We start from the raw sequence: 17,276 nt of genomic DNA, 5'->3' as shown, positions 1-17,276 counted from the left end.
GCCAGAAGCAAAGCCACTACAAGCTTCCCCCAAGGGGCATCCATAAAGTGTCACCTATGCAGAGGCCACTAGCACTGGTCCCTCACTGTTAAAGATATAACCTCTTCGGAGGCTTTTAAGAAAAAAAAAAAAAGTGTCAGAACTCTAAACAAAGATATGAAGTAGAGAGAGCTTGTACCAGCATATAAATGCCATTGGTTCTTCACAAAGATGGAGCATCTCTGGAGTGAAAGATGACAGAAGAATCTGCAGCACACCCAGATAAAGGGACATTTGAACTATGCATTCTAAACATACATACGTACAACAAAATGTTTCTCTTTCTTACCCGACTCTGGAACATGGGAAAGCAGGTGCACTAATACAGTCACAAGTGTTAGAAGCAAAGATAAAGCAGAAGATGATGTCTGTTCAGTAAGCAGAATATTGATTAAAGGCCATTCTTACAAGGCTAGAAAAAGAAAATTACTTAGGCCACCAAGCATTTGTCAAAATTCTTAACAGGTAAGTAGTATGGCAGAAGACCTGCTAACCCACTGATTCAATCCAACCATTATACAACACACCTTAATTTCAAACTTCTCATGGAGAGTGGGTATAAAAATCTTTTCTTCCTCATCCCATGTTTGGCTGTCATCAGTCTCAATCTTGCCTTTCAACCTCCATTTCTGGCGCCCCAGTCGCACAAAAACCTAGAAACCACAAAGTAAAAAGGATGTTGGGTCACCATATCCCAGAACATTCTCTTCAGCCCCTAGGCCCCACACTGTTCCAGTACCAGAGAGGCAAAGCCATTCCTTTAATCACAAAACACTTCGGAACTTGGATAAAGCTAGAAGATTGGAGGCAGGAATTCAGGTTGCAGGTTTTAACACCTTAACTCAGTGCCAAATGAGATGTCGCCCCTATACTAGAAGAACTGCAAAACTACGTTGTACAGCAAGTGCAGTGGTACTGAAATACAAGCACATTAGAATTCACTTGGGATGGTTAGAAGTAGGAGAGCAACCCAGTAAGATACTAAGATGCATTCAAATTGTGCCAAGGGTGATCTTCCAAGAAACGGGCAGCAGTTGTTACTTGATTCCAGGGCAATATTGAAGACAAAGACCAGACCGGTTGGTTTTGATAGACAATCACTGCCATCTTTTGAACACTCCCATAACGCTTGAAACACATCTTTTCCTCTTCAGTCTCAGAGGGCAGATTACTAGCAAATGTACCAAAGCACTGCCTTCACCAGAACAGTACATGATTCTGTCATAGTCTGTTTCCTGCTCCCCTTCCACACGTTGCACCCTTCCTCTCCTGTTCCTCGACTGCAAACTCACAGCAGTAAAATAAAAGACAAAATGAATTGCTGTATACCGCACCTCGTACTGGTCCCCCGGACAGAGACGTGCAAAGCCCACCAACCCTGAAAAGAAAAGCAAAACTCCTAATACTTGTAGAGTGGCACAGTGTTCCCCAAAGCCTCAGCTTGCAATAAATAAAGTGACTATCTGGCTAACACCCCTCTGTGTAGAAGCTATGCCACTAGCCCAAAATAGGCTTAGAAGGATAAGTTTTAATTAAGATGAGGAAAGAAAGCTTGTCAGCTTTCGTACTCAAATATAAAATACCATGGCAGATCTGTTTTACAGGGCTGAAGTAAACAAAAGTTTGCCAAAATTCAGTTCAGGGTCTGATCTGGAAAGCCAGTGGAAGCAACTGATACTGGATAAATGGACTCTCCACAGCTCAGATTGCTACATAGAAAATCCAAAATCAATCAATGAGTCTTGAAGGAAACAAAGAAAGTACCTTTCATCTTCAAGTGAAACTCTCCCAGATGAACCTCCAAGGCTGCTTCTATAAAGCACATGTCCTAGAAGAAAGACTTAACAGTCACTAGGATTCAAAAGCAATGCAAAGTAGCTACATTTCCGTACATACCATTATTTTTATCTTATCTCTAAAGGACTTTGGCTTTTTTTTTTTTTTTGTCAGTCCACAGAAGAGTGGAACTGCTTGAGCAGTTCCTGTCAGTTATCTTCTGCAGCTTGCTTTGTAAATATAGCATAGCTTGTTCATTACTCAGTTTTCATCCCATTACTTCCAGTGGAAGTCAAAATGGACCCCAGTATTAAAGCAGAAATGGACTTTTCACACGTCTTCATGAATGCATGTAGCCAAGTTGAGTAGGGTCAAGAGAAAGGCAGAGAACTCAAGAGCTTTACCCATGAGGTATTTAGCTCACAAGCTTCAGTTCACATTCCATACCTGTGTTTCATTCACATGTTAAGTTTTTAACCCACACCATTAAAAAAGAGCCAGCAGCAAGTCCTGGTACATATTTTTGCTAAGGAACAGTCAGGTCTTGATTACACGTGTGCAGTATTTCCTACCTCTGTGCACTCTTGGAAGTTCTTGTAAAGCTCCACTAGGCTCTCTCTGGAGGCTTTGGTCGAAGGAGACAAGGAAAAGGCATGTTTCATATTAGTGGCCCCATCTCGTAGTCTGCACTGGATACAATAAGCTTCATAGAGTTCTTCTACCTTCAAGATTTGAGGGGTGAGGGAAGAATGAACAAGAATTAGCCTGCTATAGTTTTAATAATTTTTGGTAATGAATATCAGCAGTTTTTCCTGGCAAAAAACCCAACCAAATCCCATTATGATAGCATTGGGGAATGCCACAACTCCTGCATTTTGCAGACTGATTAGAGCACAACAGTCTGTAGATATTCCTGCAAAAAAACCCATGGGATATCGAGAAACAATTCGTTCTGCTGTTATCAAAACAGGAGACAAGGAGTAGAATGACACTTTAGTCAGGGAAAAATTACTTGGGGAGCAGGAAACTGATTCCCTCAATACAGATTAAAACACCTACACCATTGGCTATACCAAAGGAGATGTTTTATTCCTTTGGAAGCAGATGGCAATGGCAGACTGCAGACACGCATTCTACAGAGCTGCCCATCTGTCCTCTTGTAGGAAGTGGAAGAGAATGTTTAAGTCTTCCCTCAGCAGCACTTTCTGAATAAACTGGCAGAGTATTCAAACTGGTTTCACAGGCAAACTCAGGCTGGGCTGCACCCAACATTCAGCCTGAACAGAACCATTCAAGAAAATAAACAAAAATCCCCTCCAGTATAAAAAGTGGTTACAGCTTTCCAAAAGTACCCAGCATTATTCCTCTTCAGATGAATCATAATCAAATTATTTTCTATTCAGATAGTTTGCTTATATAGTAGTGTAAGCCTTACAAATACAAGATACAAAATGCCTTACCTTGCTTATGTGAAACTCCAGTTTTCTGATGTATCTCTCCACAGAGCGGATTTGCTTTGGAAGAGGGGAAAGAGATGGGGAGACTTGAGAAATTAGTTCCTAAAATATGCCTTTAAATAACACAGCAGATACATCATCAGTTTTGTTCCATTTGCAAAATTTCTTCTCATCCGTACAAGTCTTACCTTATCCAGATCATAGTAGAAAGCCTAAAAGAGAAATAACACAGGCTGAACAGGAGAGCATGTATATTCGTACATCTTAACAATACTTCCATATTTACTGCAACTTACACTAAATCAAGATGCATCGTTTCCTGCATTCCAACATTTTTAGAAGTAATTCCATTTTCTGTGCATGGTTGGTTGGTCTGCCTTTGCAGATGTTTGAAATGAGACAGTAAGAGTCTCATCACCAGCTCTAACAAAGACTTGGACATTGGTCATCATATTTCCAATTATTCTTTTTTAAACTAGCTATTATTTTCCAAATGAAGGGCAAAGTGGGATCCGCGAGTTGTCTTTTCTTTGGCACTGTTGCTGAAGGTACTTCTAGGAAGTAGTGAACACGGCAGGTTCTAGGTTACAAGGACATATTCACCATCCATGGAAAAAGAAGCCCAATCTTTATCACTATTTCTGTCCACACTGAGTCATGGATGAGTAGTGATCACTAAACAGACACCATGCCAGTAAAAGAACGCTATCTGAAGAACACTGCTGGATATTGAAAATGAGAAATCCCAATTTTAATTGTCACATCTAGAGCTAACTTGCTTGGTAAATTTCTGATTGTGATACCTTGGCTGTACTTCACCTCAGGGCTCTAACTGGAAAACCCCTGCGTGTTCCAGACGGGAGTTTATTTTTAAAGACATTTAAGTATTTAACATTAAAAGCATCTTACCAATCTGGAGTTCCTCTTTGTGTCTTTGTGGCGACCAGAGAGATAATCCAATTCAGCCTGATGTGCTTCCAGGTATTCACTGGAAAGGAAGAAAACCCAGTGTTACCTTCCTATGGTACATTCATTACACCACCTCCCTAAAGAATTATTCAGCAAAATGTTACAAAGCACCTTCCTTCTCTAGAAGATTTGTTTTACTCTAGAGATGTGAATAGCTATTGTAAGAGGATCACATGTCAACAGATGAGAAAGGGTAGTTTCCATAGACAAATACTTCTTCTAAATGCAAAGTCATTCCTAGAGCAGCATCCGTACATGAGTTACAGAAAATTCTAGTTACTGTTAACTAACACTTAAGATGCTGTACATTAGGAATCCTCCCGAATCTTTTTTGCTCCTCCAAGACAGGGAATGCTAGATTGCAATTCAAGAAGTCCAGCATTGCTGCATAACGCATGTACATGTACACAGAGTGCACTCAGACATTCAATATTTCTTGTTTCCCTTCATCTAAAATGTATAATTCAAGCAAAAGATAGGTTTTATTGTGGGAATGTGAGGTAAAACAAAACAAGACAGTCAAGCTGGAATTGCTACTAAAGACAAAAGCGAAGGAGGGATGTGGGAGGAGAATAGCAAATTCAAACACACACATCTCAGCCTATGGATCTCCTTTTCAGATTTCTCTAATTATTCCTCTTTGGCCTTCTGGAACCTTTTCTGTAAGGCAGAAGATCAATTCATTTGTTGACGAAGTCTATTCTTACAGTTACTGAGGAGTAAGAATTCATCAACTCCATCTTACAAAGTCAAAGAATTGCAGCTTAAACACTAGCGCTACAAAACTAAGCTCACAGAAGTACTCCACACTTGAGGTAGGGCACTTGTCATTCAGTGCTGTAGCAAATAGAGCTGAATATTGCTTTTTAGTATGTTAGGCAGTTTCTTAATGTAACCATTACTTTTTCCAGAATGGGAACTATTTTGCAAGGTGTGAAGCACTTGGGGCCAGTTGGCTTCTAGAGAGTTGCTTGCATGCAAGGGTTGTCCCTTAGGAGTTCCTATAGGGCCTTAAAAATATTTCTGCTGAGGCCATCTTCTTCCAACTTTGCTTTTAATACAGGGTAGACTTAGGTAACTTTTTCCTCTTATGCTTAAAAGAGAACAAGAATCACCTGGTAAATACTACATTATAAGAGACAGTCTCTGAGAAGTCAAATTAACTTTATTTTAGGCAGCTGCATTTCTTCACATTTGCTTTGATGCATTTCATTTTCTTACTGTTACAAAACCTATTCCCCCAAGACACCCAGTGGCTCCAGCATTGAGCTGTCTCCTCTTCCCGCTTGCCTATTAACAGCTCAGTGCAGAAGCAGCCAAGGCTGATGGCAGAAAAGGGTTCACTTTGCTTTTAGAAGAGCTTTGTTGCTTTTAGATTTAAGTATGTTCAAATTGCCAAATTGATAGAATGGTACCCAGATGGTTAACAGAATAGAGGTATTGGAATGGTACCCAAATAGTTAACAGAATAAAGCGTTCTTTGCTACAGCTATAAAGAAACAGGCACATAAAACATGTTCTGTGCTAAAAATTCAAGTCACTCCAGCACCAAGTGGACTTTGTCTGCATTTACTTAAAATTTGGACCTTGCATTGCTATTTGATACAGTTGTAGGTTACTTTAGTCAATTAGTTAGCTACTCGGTTTTGGCAGGAGTCTGATCATATGGCATTCCCTGCAGAACTGGGAACAAATTCTGACCCACTTTATGGTTTCTCCTCCCTAAGCTCTGATAAATTCTAAACTCTGCAAAAACATTTGGTTTCATTATATGTTTTAAATCTAAACCTGCTAATAAGACATTGACTGATATTTTTAGGGCTAAGACTTTATAGCCTTTTATTGGAATAAAAACGTGACACATCTGAGTTTACAATGTATTATTACAGTGTGTTTAATATTCTTCCCTTAAGAAAACAAACTATGATCAGAATTAACTCAGTAGCAAAATCCTGAGGACAGCAGCAACATACTTGAAGGAACTGTTAGCAAGTAGGATGCCAGCAGAAAGAGCTACAGGGTTTACAAATTCAAGGAAAGGTATTTTACCTTCCAATAGTAACTTCAGGGTGTAAGTTAAGTTCCTATGATATTAGACTAGACCCAACAACATCAACTGCAACCATTTAAGATACATCTTTATACAATAAGATTTGAGGACTCATTTAAAGGTTGATCAGTTTCAACCACTGACGCAGGCAAACAGCACTATGATACCCAGAGGGCAACCACATACATGTTTTATTTGCCATTTCAGGTAACTGACAGCTTCCTCAAAGCCAGAATTCCCCAAATTCAGACTTCCAGCTCATCCTTTAATCGCTATTACGTCTGTTGTATATACATTGTATGCCCAGGGAAGCTGTGGCTGTCCCATCCCTGGAGGGGTTCCAGGCCAGGCTGGATGGGGCTTTGGGCAGCCTGAGCCAGTGGGAGGTGTCCCTGTCCATGGCAACGGGTGGAACTGGACGATCTTTAAGGTCCTTTCCAACCCAAACTATTCTGATTCTATGAACATCTGCCAGATGGAGACATTGAGCAAAATGGGTCTTCAGCCTGTACTGATGCAACATTGAATGTAGAGTCAACCATAATTAAGACTCTGAAATAATGCTACCTTTAAAGCAAGATAATGTTATTTACATTGCCATGAGAAGATGGAGTTATATACTACAGCTCTCTTTCATCACCTCAAGTCATTTGAAGTTTTCAAGTGGATCTGCTTAGAGCTTTCCCTTACAACAAGCCACTTAAGAGATTAATTGAACTCCAGAGTTTAGCTCTAAGAAAAGAAACAAACCCAAACCCCACTAGAATATCTAACTAGAGAGAACGGAAACAGTTTATGAACCAGCCTCCCCACCGTGTCCTTGCAGGGCACACCCTTGCTTTCAGACTTGGTTTTAAGTCAGCTTTTTGAGTCAAAGCAAATGCCACACTTTAGAAACTTTCTCCCAGTCAGCCCCAAGGTCTGGCTGTCTCATTCGTATCCAAGTCTTGCCTTGATTCGTAGGCTTCCCGCCTGTCACCCTGCATGCTCTGAAAGCCTCCCTTCCTCAAGAAAGCTTGGTTGCTGCCCAAGAGATGAGGATCTCCCCACAGAGTTGTACCTGTCACTAACTTCTCAGAGAAGCGTAACAAATTAGGAACAAACAAAAACATCACAGCACTTAGTTTACAAGCAGACTATCAGAATGAATGAAACTTGTTTTACAAGGTCCTAAGCTAGTGTCTGAGAGAGTCATTACCCATGTTTAGAGACGCCAGATGAAGACAGAGAACAGCGATACACACACTTAAGCAGCATGACTAGGCAAGGTAAATTACAATACTTAAACAGTCCTTACTTAAGTCCTTTCTTCAAAGCTTCAAAAATTTTCTTCACCTGCAGTGGCTTTGGATCCCAGATGACTGCCCCCTTCTGCAGGGAATTGTAAGCCTTGGGGGATCTCAGTGACATTCTTGATCTCACTGAACTCCGGCTGAGAGACTTTCTGTAGAAAGATAAGAGAAATATTGGATTTTTGCAAACCCCATCACCTGGGAGAAGAGAGCTGCCTAACCCACATAGCTTCCAGGCTACAAGCTATATACGCTCAATCCCGTACACATTAACTCAAAAGAACAAAGCTCTTGAACGCACTGAGAATGCTTTCATAGACAACATTAGAAAGTTAAGGCCCAGCTGTAAACACCCAGTGCAGAGAAGCTGCAAGCTTTTTGTGACTTCAACAATAACTGCAATATCTCCTTCTCCAAGCTTAGCACAGACTCTGAGAACATTAGCAATTCTTTTTTGTCCTCTTTAAGTTAAGAAAAATTACACGGGTCCCTATTTCTTTGGGAAGGTGGGGAAGGCACTGAGCAAGAAAAAGAAAAGTTCACTTTTATAACAGGTTAATAAGAAGGTAATGTTCATCCTGCTGGCAATTGTCTTACAGACACACACAGCAGCTACCTAAGGCCCCATCCCTCTGTGCACATTCACACCAGTTGTTGGGTCAACTACAGACTTAGTGCAGTAAGCCATGCTGTAGGACAAGGACACACCCCTGCTGACTCTCACCTGCAATTCAGGAAAATGAGGCAGCAAACTTTTGATCTGCTCAAGGTCTAACTGATAAAGCTAACATCAAAAGCCTTTAGAAATAGCTATTTCTTTGCCTGTATTCACCATCCATTTAAATGATGGCTTAGAGCCATATCACATGTTTTAAAAAAGCAAGCTACCAAACCCAGATCATGTAGAAGATATAATTATCAAAGTGGTTTTCTCAGTGTCTAACAACTTACTCACTTTTAAAAGCAACTACAAAAATGACAGTAAGTGTTGCTTGCAGCAGAAGTCTGCCACACAGAATTTCTTGTGCTAACCTGAAGAGTTATAACACCCCTAGCCATTTGTTATATATATCTACAACATTTAAACCAGAAAATGAGTTCTCTGCAAATGGCTCTTTCACATTGCCAGATTCCTGCCTAGCTTGCCTCTGTCTAGGTGCTTCTCTAAGTCCTAGTTGGTTTTATGTTGTTTTGTTAATGCTCCCTGTAAGTCAAGCCTCTAAAATAACAGTACCTAAGGAAGTTTCCCATCCCACCAAGCCAAGAGAACTGGTTGCTCTCAGAGAAGCTTTCTGCTATCTCTACAATCTCTGTCCTACATTCAGCTCACCTGGAGAAACGATGAAGTTCAACAAGCTTAACGCTTAGCTACTGGCTGTTTTAAGTTCTAGGGATGTGCCTGAAGGCCTGAGGAGATTATTGAGCTTGGTGATTAAATCCTAGGCTCAGCACACCTGAGAGCTGTCCCCAGTCCTATCAGAGGAACCTTTGATTAATTACTTTAATCAACCTGGAGATAAATTTCCACTTAATTCCACATTTTTAACATATAATCTACAAAAACAAAAATCTGATAAAACTAGGCAAACATTAGGTGTTGCCAAACATCACTGGATATTTAATTTCTTCACTCCAATGAAGATGATGGCTTAGTGAAAAGTATTAATTATCCAAACCTTACCTCAGCTTACCGATAATGAGGAACATATCTGTTAAATTACAAACTTACATTAACATTGCATTTTTTCTTACTATAATGAATCTTTGAGTGTTCCATGCAAACTGAGAGGGTTTCAACAGGAATAACACTGGAAGGGACAGTCTAGCCAATAACAGCAGTTGAAAGAGTCTCCTAGAAGGATCATCACTTAAAATTCTTCCATGCAAAGAAGGAAACAGCACCCGGTGCCATGCTTTAGATAAGTACTCTAATTAGCAAGATACCATATAGAAGATATAAGGTAATTCTATCTTTTGAAATTAAAAAGCTCAACTTACTCCTGGGTTTTGTCTTATTTTTGGAGAGGAAAGGGCTTGGTATTTACCTTCAGAGTTTCAGGCTGCAAATCCTAAATTCAGGAAATCATTTCCATTCCATTAAAGTATAGCATCTAAGCACTGCATACAGACTGGGATTTAAAACTCACCATTTTCCTCAGTTATCTCCTACTGACTGATGTTAAGAATCCCATTTTACACATTCCATCACGGGCCTATAGGGACAGTAGCTAAAAGCTAGATGCTATGTTGCTGTTTTCCCTTGTGAACTTCATAGTTTAAGTATCAGATTTCACACTTTATAGATAACAGTAATAACGTTCACTTCCTGTGGAGACAATTGTGAGGAAAAATGAAATAGTGTGTCTGACTGAGAGACTCAGAAGGAAGTTGCAAAAGTATATGTTGCATCTGCTTAAGAATCTCCATGTGGACCTGATTTGTGTGTCATCCTTTGGACAGACCTTGTGTAGGGCCTCTGTGATCTCCTGCTGTGTTTTGCAACAGTGCCTGAGGGAGAAATAGGTTAGGAAAGGGTGACTAAAAAATTTCTTCACCATGCTGGGGAAGGCTCTCGGGTGTTCACCAGGCTGTGATTAAGTATCTAGTACACACATTTTCTTTATTGCAGTGATTCCTGAACAAGTCTGTCTAAATACTTAAATAATGAAAAATAACGAAAAATAACATCATAAAAAATGCATAAAGAGAAAGCATTTGGTTAGAAAACTTTTGCAGCTAAAAGTAGCAGATTAATCTTTAGGGCTCTATGAACTCTTCTGTTTGGAGCATTCTTACCCTGCTGGAGTGTGCCTTTGTTGGAGAAACAGCTGTTCAACACGCTTCCTGGTAGATCCTTTCCCTGCTAAAACTCCCACTGTGTACTTGAGCTCAAGTCTGTTTATGTAATTTATAGACAGTGGTTTTTGCAAGATTTTGGTGATTTCTGTGATTTTACATGTCTGATCTTTGCTTGATATAATGTTATTTTTCAGCTTCCCCAACAAATTAATTTATTAAAATGTGAAGAGTTCTTGATTACATCACAATCATGCTGGAATTTCATTTTTGCTCATGCTTTACCAAGCTGTGTTTAACTAAAAGGTTAATTCAGTCATTTTGTTCTTTGAAAATAAGTTTTATGACGAGTCAGGTATTTTACTGATACACAATAGAGTTTATTTAGTATGATACTTTTAGAGACATACTTTCCAATAGTTCCACATGATACTGCAAAATGATTCACTTAGTTATTCTAGCATGCACTGGCAGTCAGAGCTGATAATCATTTTCCACTTATATATCACATCTTCTAAAGGCACTCGACAGTGTATACAGGGATCACTAAATTCAGAAAAAGAACAACAGCACTTCTAGTGGAAAAGCTGCACAGTTATCTACATAGAGAAATGCTACACAACAATCTGTCATAAGCAAAAAGGGAAAAAGTGCAGGATGGTTTAGCAGTTATGGAGCTCAACTGAAGACAGGAAGATTGGACTGCAGCCTTGGCTATACGATAGACCTCTTAGGGATAGCAGCAAATTTGCAGTGGCCTGCTGAGCCTGTTTGTATTGTTCCTTTCCTCTCAATTGTGGCACTGCCACAAAGCAGCTCTTACTCTCATGTAATGCTGCTCTGTTTAAATAACTCCAAGAGAACTTGAATTGAGCTCAGCTACACATTTTGCCGGGATTCACCATTAACATCCCTACCATTTTAAAGGTCTTTGAGATTTTAAATTACCATAAGTATTCAGAAGGGTTAATACAGAAAATATCAGTTACTGCGAGGCTGTTAGAGGAAGGGCGGCAGCCATTCATTCTTCTAGAAGGAATGGACTATTAGCAGTCCCATACATAACCTCTGAAATCCAGCCACCTCTGAGGTACAGTGTGTACAGCAGTATGACAGCATGGGGTGAAGTATAGCTGCTTATCCACAACACTCAATTGTTTTAAGATAAAAATTAAGAAACAATTTCTACATATAGATGCCTTAGGTAAAAAAAAATACATTCACAGTACCTAACATTCACAGTCCCTAACAATCAGGTGCTTTTCTCGTTGTGTTACTTACGCTAATTTTCTGCTTTGCACAGTGCTGAATCCAGTGAAGGAACAACTCCTGCTGATACCACTCCCATCACCAGGAGAGACGAACGTCAGTTTGACTGACATGATCGCCAGTCAGTAAGTCTACCACCTTCTGAAATAAACAGAAAAACAGATGAGTCAAAACCTTCTTGGCAGTTCAGGCTTAGACCTGTGCTGCTGCAAGTGCTGAGCTGCATGAAAGTGGAAAGTCAGAAGAACAGACAGTAGATTAAATAGGAAAAAAAAAGACTTGTCTGCTAGACACATTTCCTCTATTGCCATCCATAATGCAATTAATAAGGGACTGAATAGTCTAAAATGAAATCTCTCATGCCCTCTTCAATTTCTGATTGATTTTACAAACTTACTATGTAAAAGCCAGAATAGCCCCAATTCACAGGCTCTCCACGTTTGTGATTTTTTAAAAACCCTGCAATTGTCCCACTGCTTAAGGGGTTCAGGCCAAACAGTGCATTTCCAAATCAGTATGGATTCCAGAGCTATACTTATGCTTCAGACTTAGGTCCAAAAAGCAGTTCCTTGCATCTGTGCAGAACCACACTGAAGTCAATGGTAGACCTGGCTGAGTGTGGTAGTTAAAGACCAAGGCAGAAGTCTGGTTTCAACAGTAAATTTCAGGTTCATGCTCCTCCTCTGGCAGGATATCTCTTGGATTACTCTCTTCTGTTTTCCATCAGTCAAACTCTCTTGCTTTCTGGAGAATTATGTTCTCTGCCATATGTCTATAGCTGTAAGTTACAATATAAGTAACAGACATATCCTTCAAAGCAGCTGTGGAAAATCACCCAGACAGTTAATACACAGAAAAATTCCCCTCCTTCCCCCCTCAAGCTGGTGCAATGTAAACAGCACAACTGAGTAAAACAAAAAGCTGAAATATCTAATTGTAGAGAGAAGTACAAACTCCAATAAAGAGCTACCACATGGAAATGCTCCATGCAAAAGTTTGCCCCGCATTAGAGAACGTGCTCTGAACAACAGTGAGCTCTTAATCTATCACAGTAGATATTGCAAAGAAACATCTGCAGTCAGCCCCTATGCCTGACCTTATCCCACCAGCATGGCTACAATTAGTCAGACTGGAAGCCCTGAAATGTCAGGATAAGACTCTTTTCTTGGCTCTGCCACTAACTTGGAGAGCAATCTAACTCAATGCTTTTCCAGACTGCATATAAAGACTGAAAGGTTGAACTATACTTCCCCAGAGAGGTGAGATTTGAGTGTTTTGCTACCTCTGAGCTAGTCTACAAGTACAGTGAATTACTGTAAGTGACTATGCTTCAGGCATCATTATCTACCAAAGCGGTAACACAAGTTGTTGTGGATTTCCACTAGCAGAGATCCTGCAGTGAGACTCGACTACTTCATTATAAGCTCAGTCAGTTCTCTGGGTTGAGGTCTGACTCCCAACTTCTTTGCCTGTTTTACACACTGTGCAAAGCTTACGAATACATCTGTGAAAAGCAGGTAAAAGATTTTGGAAAAAGATATGAAAATGATAAATTTGAGCCAAGCAGCTACCTACTCTGCAAGCTACCTAGTTTGTCAAAAGAGGTGTCAGGCATGGCTACACATTTTGTATCTCAGGACATCAAGGTCTATAGGACTCCAGAGCTTCAGTAATATCAACAGAAATCTGTTACATGGAAAAATTTAGTGCATCTTAATTATCTTACAATCAAACTGTCCAGCAGTTATGTTCCCCTGTTTTGAAGAGCTGCCTGCTTAACATTCTTAATCAGAGACTGTACTTGCATCACAACATAGCTGAAGTTTCAAAATATTTTCCATTCTTTCCTCTAAGTTTTCAGATGCCTATAAGTTTGTGAACAGTCACCCCATCAAAAGGATCACTAGACTGAAAAAAAACATGCAACTTACTGAAAAATGTGATTGCAAAACAGGAAGAAATAAAAGGAATAGCCTTGTGGTTATTGACCGCATCCCTCATCAACGCTAAGACAGATTCCCAGGATCTATTCTTCAGCCCAACCTGGGAAAGCTGGTTCATTAGTAAAAAGGAGGAATAAAGTGCAGGAAAAACTTGTCTATTTTTATAGGAGTCCTAAAGCCTGCATAACGCAAGGTGTAAAGCCTTTGAAGCACATGGAAATGAAACAAAACCAGGCAGCCTCTTGACAGGCAACAGAAAGTGGAAAATGATGAGAAGACTCCAGAATTACAAACCTCTGGTACTGAACTCGAGTGAAGAATTAAGTTCAAAATCTACAAGCCCCCAAAAGTTGTCTGGTGAGAGACATAAATTGCTTAAATTGCCTAAACTGGATTCTGTTGCCTCTTGTGTTTTTATAAATCAGATCTAATACTGGACTTCAAGAAAATACACTGTGGCAAATCAGTCCAAATGAGAGATGAACTGGACCTGACTCGCACAGAGCCATAAGAATTTAAAAATTCTCATGGGTTGTTTGTTTTCTTTAACTGCACAAAGCCCAGTCCTCAAGGTTACTGACCTTGTCATGGTCTGCTCTAACGCATAGCTACATTCAAAAGCAAATCACAAGCACATTTCACAGTCCCCTCTTATGAGAATAAAGAGAACCTAATTAATGTCAGAAAAGCACCACTAAAGGGGTTATCTTTCTTTCTGTGAAATAATGTCAACAAAGTCAAATACCTCCTGGTACACATCTGCATATATATTTTTCGTAGAAACCCAGAAATCTCACAGCTCATTTCACACTTCTGAGTAGGACACCATAAGCAGGATGTCAAGACAACATTTTATTTGTAAGAATGATTTATAAAGGCAGTTATTTAAACAGAAGGGTTTGCTAGCCAGAGTGTCTGAATAAAAGTGCTGAGCTACGTTATAGCTGCCCCTGAGAAAAAGCATCTGGACGCATCTCAAATTCAGCTCTCCCTTTAGGCTAGAAATAAATCAGACAAGAACCCCTGACAAAGCAGAGTTCAAATCTGTCTTCCAACCTGTAACCTCTGCTGTGTAGGTCAATGTTTCCCACTCCCATAAATACAGGGATTATACCCTGGGGAGCAGAGGCGCTTCCTCACTTTTATCTTCCCCCAAAACACAGAACACAAATACAGTAGCGAGCAAGGGGCTGGCACGTGAAGAACGCAAAAATATCAGGCCAAGCTGGAGGATTCTATTGCCAGGGGCAACAGAAACACCCAACTACTGGAAAACAGTCGGGGTCACGAAGAAATCTTACAATACCTGTTAGTGTTGAACCAACCTCCAAACTGCCACATACTAATCTACTCCAACATTTTAATACCTGCAACTTTGTAAGATTGAGATTTCAGGTCTCTAAAATGTATTTTTAATATAAATCAAAAGAGCTGTGGGTTCTTTTTTCAAACTAAAGGAATGTTCTTGGTTGTCCCTATTTCAGTGATGTGGCAATGATATACCATAACAGACTACTAGCACTCCGCTTTCAGTGTTACCGACTGTCCAGGCATTTAGGGCCAAACATTTGAGCTTTGGTGCAGCAGTGAGTACACTCAAACTGCATGTTCTGCTTCATGTCTGTTAGCATTAGGATATTCCTCAAGCCAAATGACCTTCATTCTCTACAAACAAAAAGCTGGTGTCTGTTTGTGTTTATGGCTAAACTTTTCCAGCCCTAGTCACATATTTAATCGTTTCTGGGCACAATGGTTTCAACAATTTTATGAGGAAAATATGACTCACTGACTTCTTGCAAAATATTTCTGCTTATGTTTTGTATTTTCAACTAGTAGCCATGTTTTTCTTCTAATATCTCAAAGTGGTTTGCTTGAACTTGGTGAACTATTGCTAGAGTAAGATATTCAAGTTTTCTTACTATTTATAGTGTCCCAATTGTGAATGACCAGTTGGTTAAAAGACACACACCTGATTCTAGCTGTGTGTCCGCAAAAACTGTACCTGACCTCTCTGGACACACACATGGAGTTGATAGTCTATAAAACAAGCGACTACGTATGGCACTCAGTATGTCAGTACCTGCCATTGACTGGCTTCAGTAAGTAGAAGCTGCCCAACAAAATCAAAGCCCGTTTGAAATCAAGTAGATTATTAGTCACTTCGTTTCTAGATACATTATGTGATCACGACCATTCATCTCACAACACTTGTAGCTAACTATCTCTTTACATTTTTTAGATAATTATTGTTATTTTTATACATAATTTTATTTTTAAATATTATATTAGCTTTACTTGGAAGGACAATAGAGCCATGCTACCTTCTAGCTGTAGAAACTAAACAGAGCAAATTTCATTTTGTATTATCGCAACATAATCTTTTTCTCAGCATTAGAAGTGTTCAACTTTTTATTGGAGTGACTGCAGCCTTGACCCTAAAATATGTGCTTTATATTTGAGCCTATCAGAGAATCCTTTTAGCAAGTGGATTTTATTGTAAGGTTGTCACTTAGAATCTGTATATTTATAGAGAACGGTTTTATAAAATTCACTTCAGCTCCTTGCCAGCCAAGCAAATTTGCCATTAATATGTATTCGTTCTATACCACCTCTACTGAAACACAGTTTTGACTGTACCTAACTAAAATTGGTATGGATTAAGCAGATGAGCATTTAGAGCCTTTAGAGACATTCTCTGTGATTCCAATGAATCATCTGTGGTTTAAAAAGAAAACTTCAGTCAAAGGTGCTAAGTTACTCATTTCACTTTCCTGAATTTATTAGAAGCACCAGTAGAATAACAGTTTTCCTGCTACATGCTACAACTGCATCTGTATTAGGGTTTTAGATGACAGAAATACATCTTGCAAACACTTAATAGGTAAAAAAATAAGTACATCAGAAAATTTCTAGCATAAGTCAAATTTAAGACAAATTTTGCAAACTGGGCTGCATTTGTTTACCATTACATTGATGTAATCACAATTACTTTTCTTCTTCTCAGTTATTTGAAAATCCAGGAACAATGGAATTAACCAACACTTCTGGATGTCTGTTATGGGTCGTACCCATTTCAAATCACTTGTGGCAGACAATGGCATTTGAGACTTCTATGATAAAGAAAAAAACATCAGATTGCCACAGTGTATCACAATAACGTCAAACTTTTTGAACAAAGTCTTAGGGCTGAACCACTGTAGCTTTTTGTGATTTCAGTGTACCCCAGAACAGGCTGGAAATGTCTAGACCTTGCAATTCACTTTGCAGCATTGGACTTCTAAGGAATCCAGACCATTAAAATTAATGAAACTCCTGAGATGTGATAACATCGTGACTTGGCCCTAATTACTATAAAGGTAGATGTAATAAAGGCTGGCTGAACAAATAATTAAGTGACCATCTCATGTGCAGTGCAGTGTTGAGTCCACTGGGAAAATACACACTATATTTAATCTTTGCTCCTTGGCATTCTTTAGAAAAACTATTGACCTCAGTAGCAATGTCTGCTCTGCTAGATAAACATTCCAAATTTATGATTAAAAACCCTTAACTTTTAAGCATTTTTGTTCTTTTCCTGCTCTCCCATCTCGCCTCTACTCATCTCTTTCTCCCCCCTGGTTCCTATATTGGGACTACAACAATGCAGACAGCTGAATTTGTTTAGCCTTCTTTGCAGAAAAATGCA

General features: G+C 39.4%; 1 protein-coding gene across 12 annotated transcripts in view; it reads right to left on the bottom strand.

Annotated features, from left to right (window-relative positions):
* Nucleotides 1-17,276, bottom strand: part of RIPOR3 (RIPOR family member 3) — a 53,255-nt gene that overhangs the window by 18,991 nt on the left and 16,988 nt on the right. For 9 of the 12 annotated variants that reach the window (XM_054081541.1, XM_054081534.1, XM_054081542.1 and 6 more), the window contains 9 exons: nt 11,661-11,789; nt 7,589-7,735; nt 4,182-4,260; nt 3,461-3,484; nt 3,276-3,329; nt 2,388-2,537; nt 1,804-1,867; nt 1,374-1,417; nt 567-692 (listed from right to left, as the gene is read on the bottom strand). In XM_054081541.1, coding sequence (XP_053937516.1) covers nt 567-692; nt 1,374-1,417; nt 1,804-1,867; nt 2,388-2,537; nt 3,276-3,329; nt 3,461-3,484; nt 4,182-4,260; nt 7,589-7,735; nt 11,661-11,761 — 789 coding nt within the window. In that variant the 5' untranslated portion in view covers nt 11,762-11,789. Of the gene's footprint in view, nt 1-566; nt 693-1,373; nt 1,418-1,803; nt 1,868-2,387; nt 2,538-3,275; nt 3,330-3,460; nt 3,485-4,181; nt 4,261-7,588; nt 7,736-11,660; nt 11,790-17,276 lie in introns of those variants that run through there. The other 3 variants (XM_054081539.1, XM_054081545.1, XM_054081546.1) reach the window with 3 other exon arrangements.

The sequence above is a fragment of the Cuculus canorus genome, chromosome 16, assembly GCF_017976375.1.
Source record: "Cuculus canorus isolate bCucCan1 chromosome 16, bCucCan1.pri, whole genome shotgun sequence".
Classification (NCBI taxonomy): Eukaryota; Metazoa; Chordata; class Aves; order Cuculiformes; family Cuculidae; genus Cuculus; species Cuculus canorus.
The sequence above is the reverse complement of the archived record's forward strand: the minus strand, read 5'-3'. Positions and strand labels throughout refer to the sequence as shown.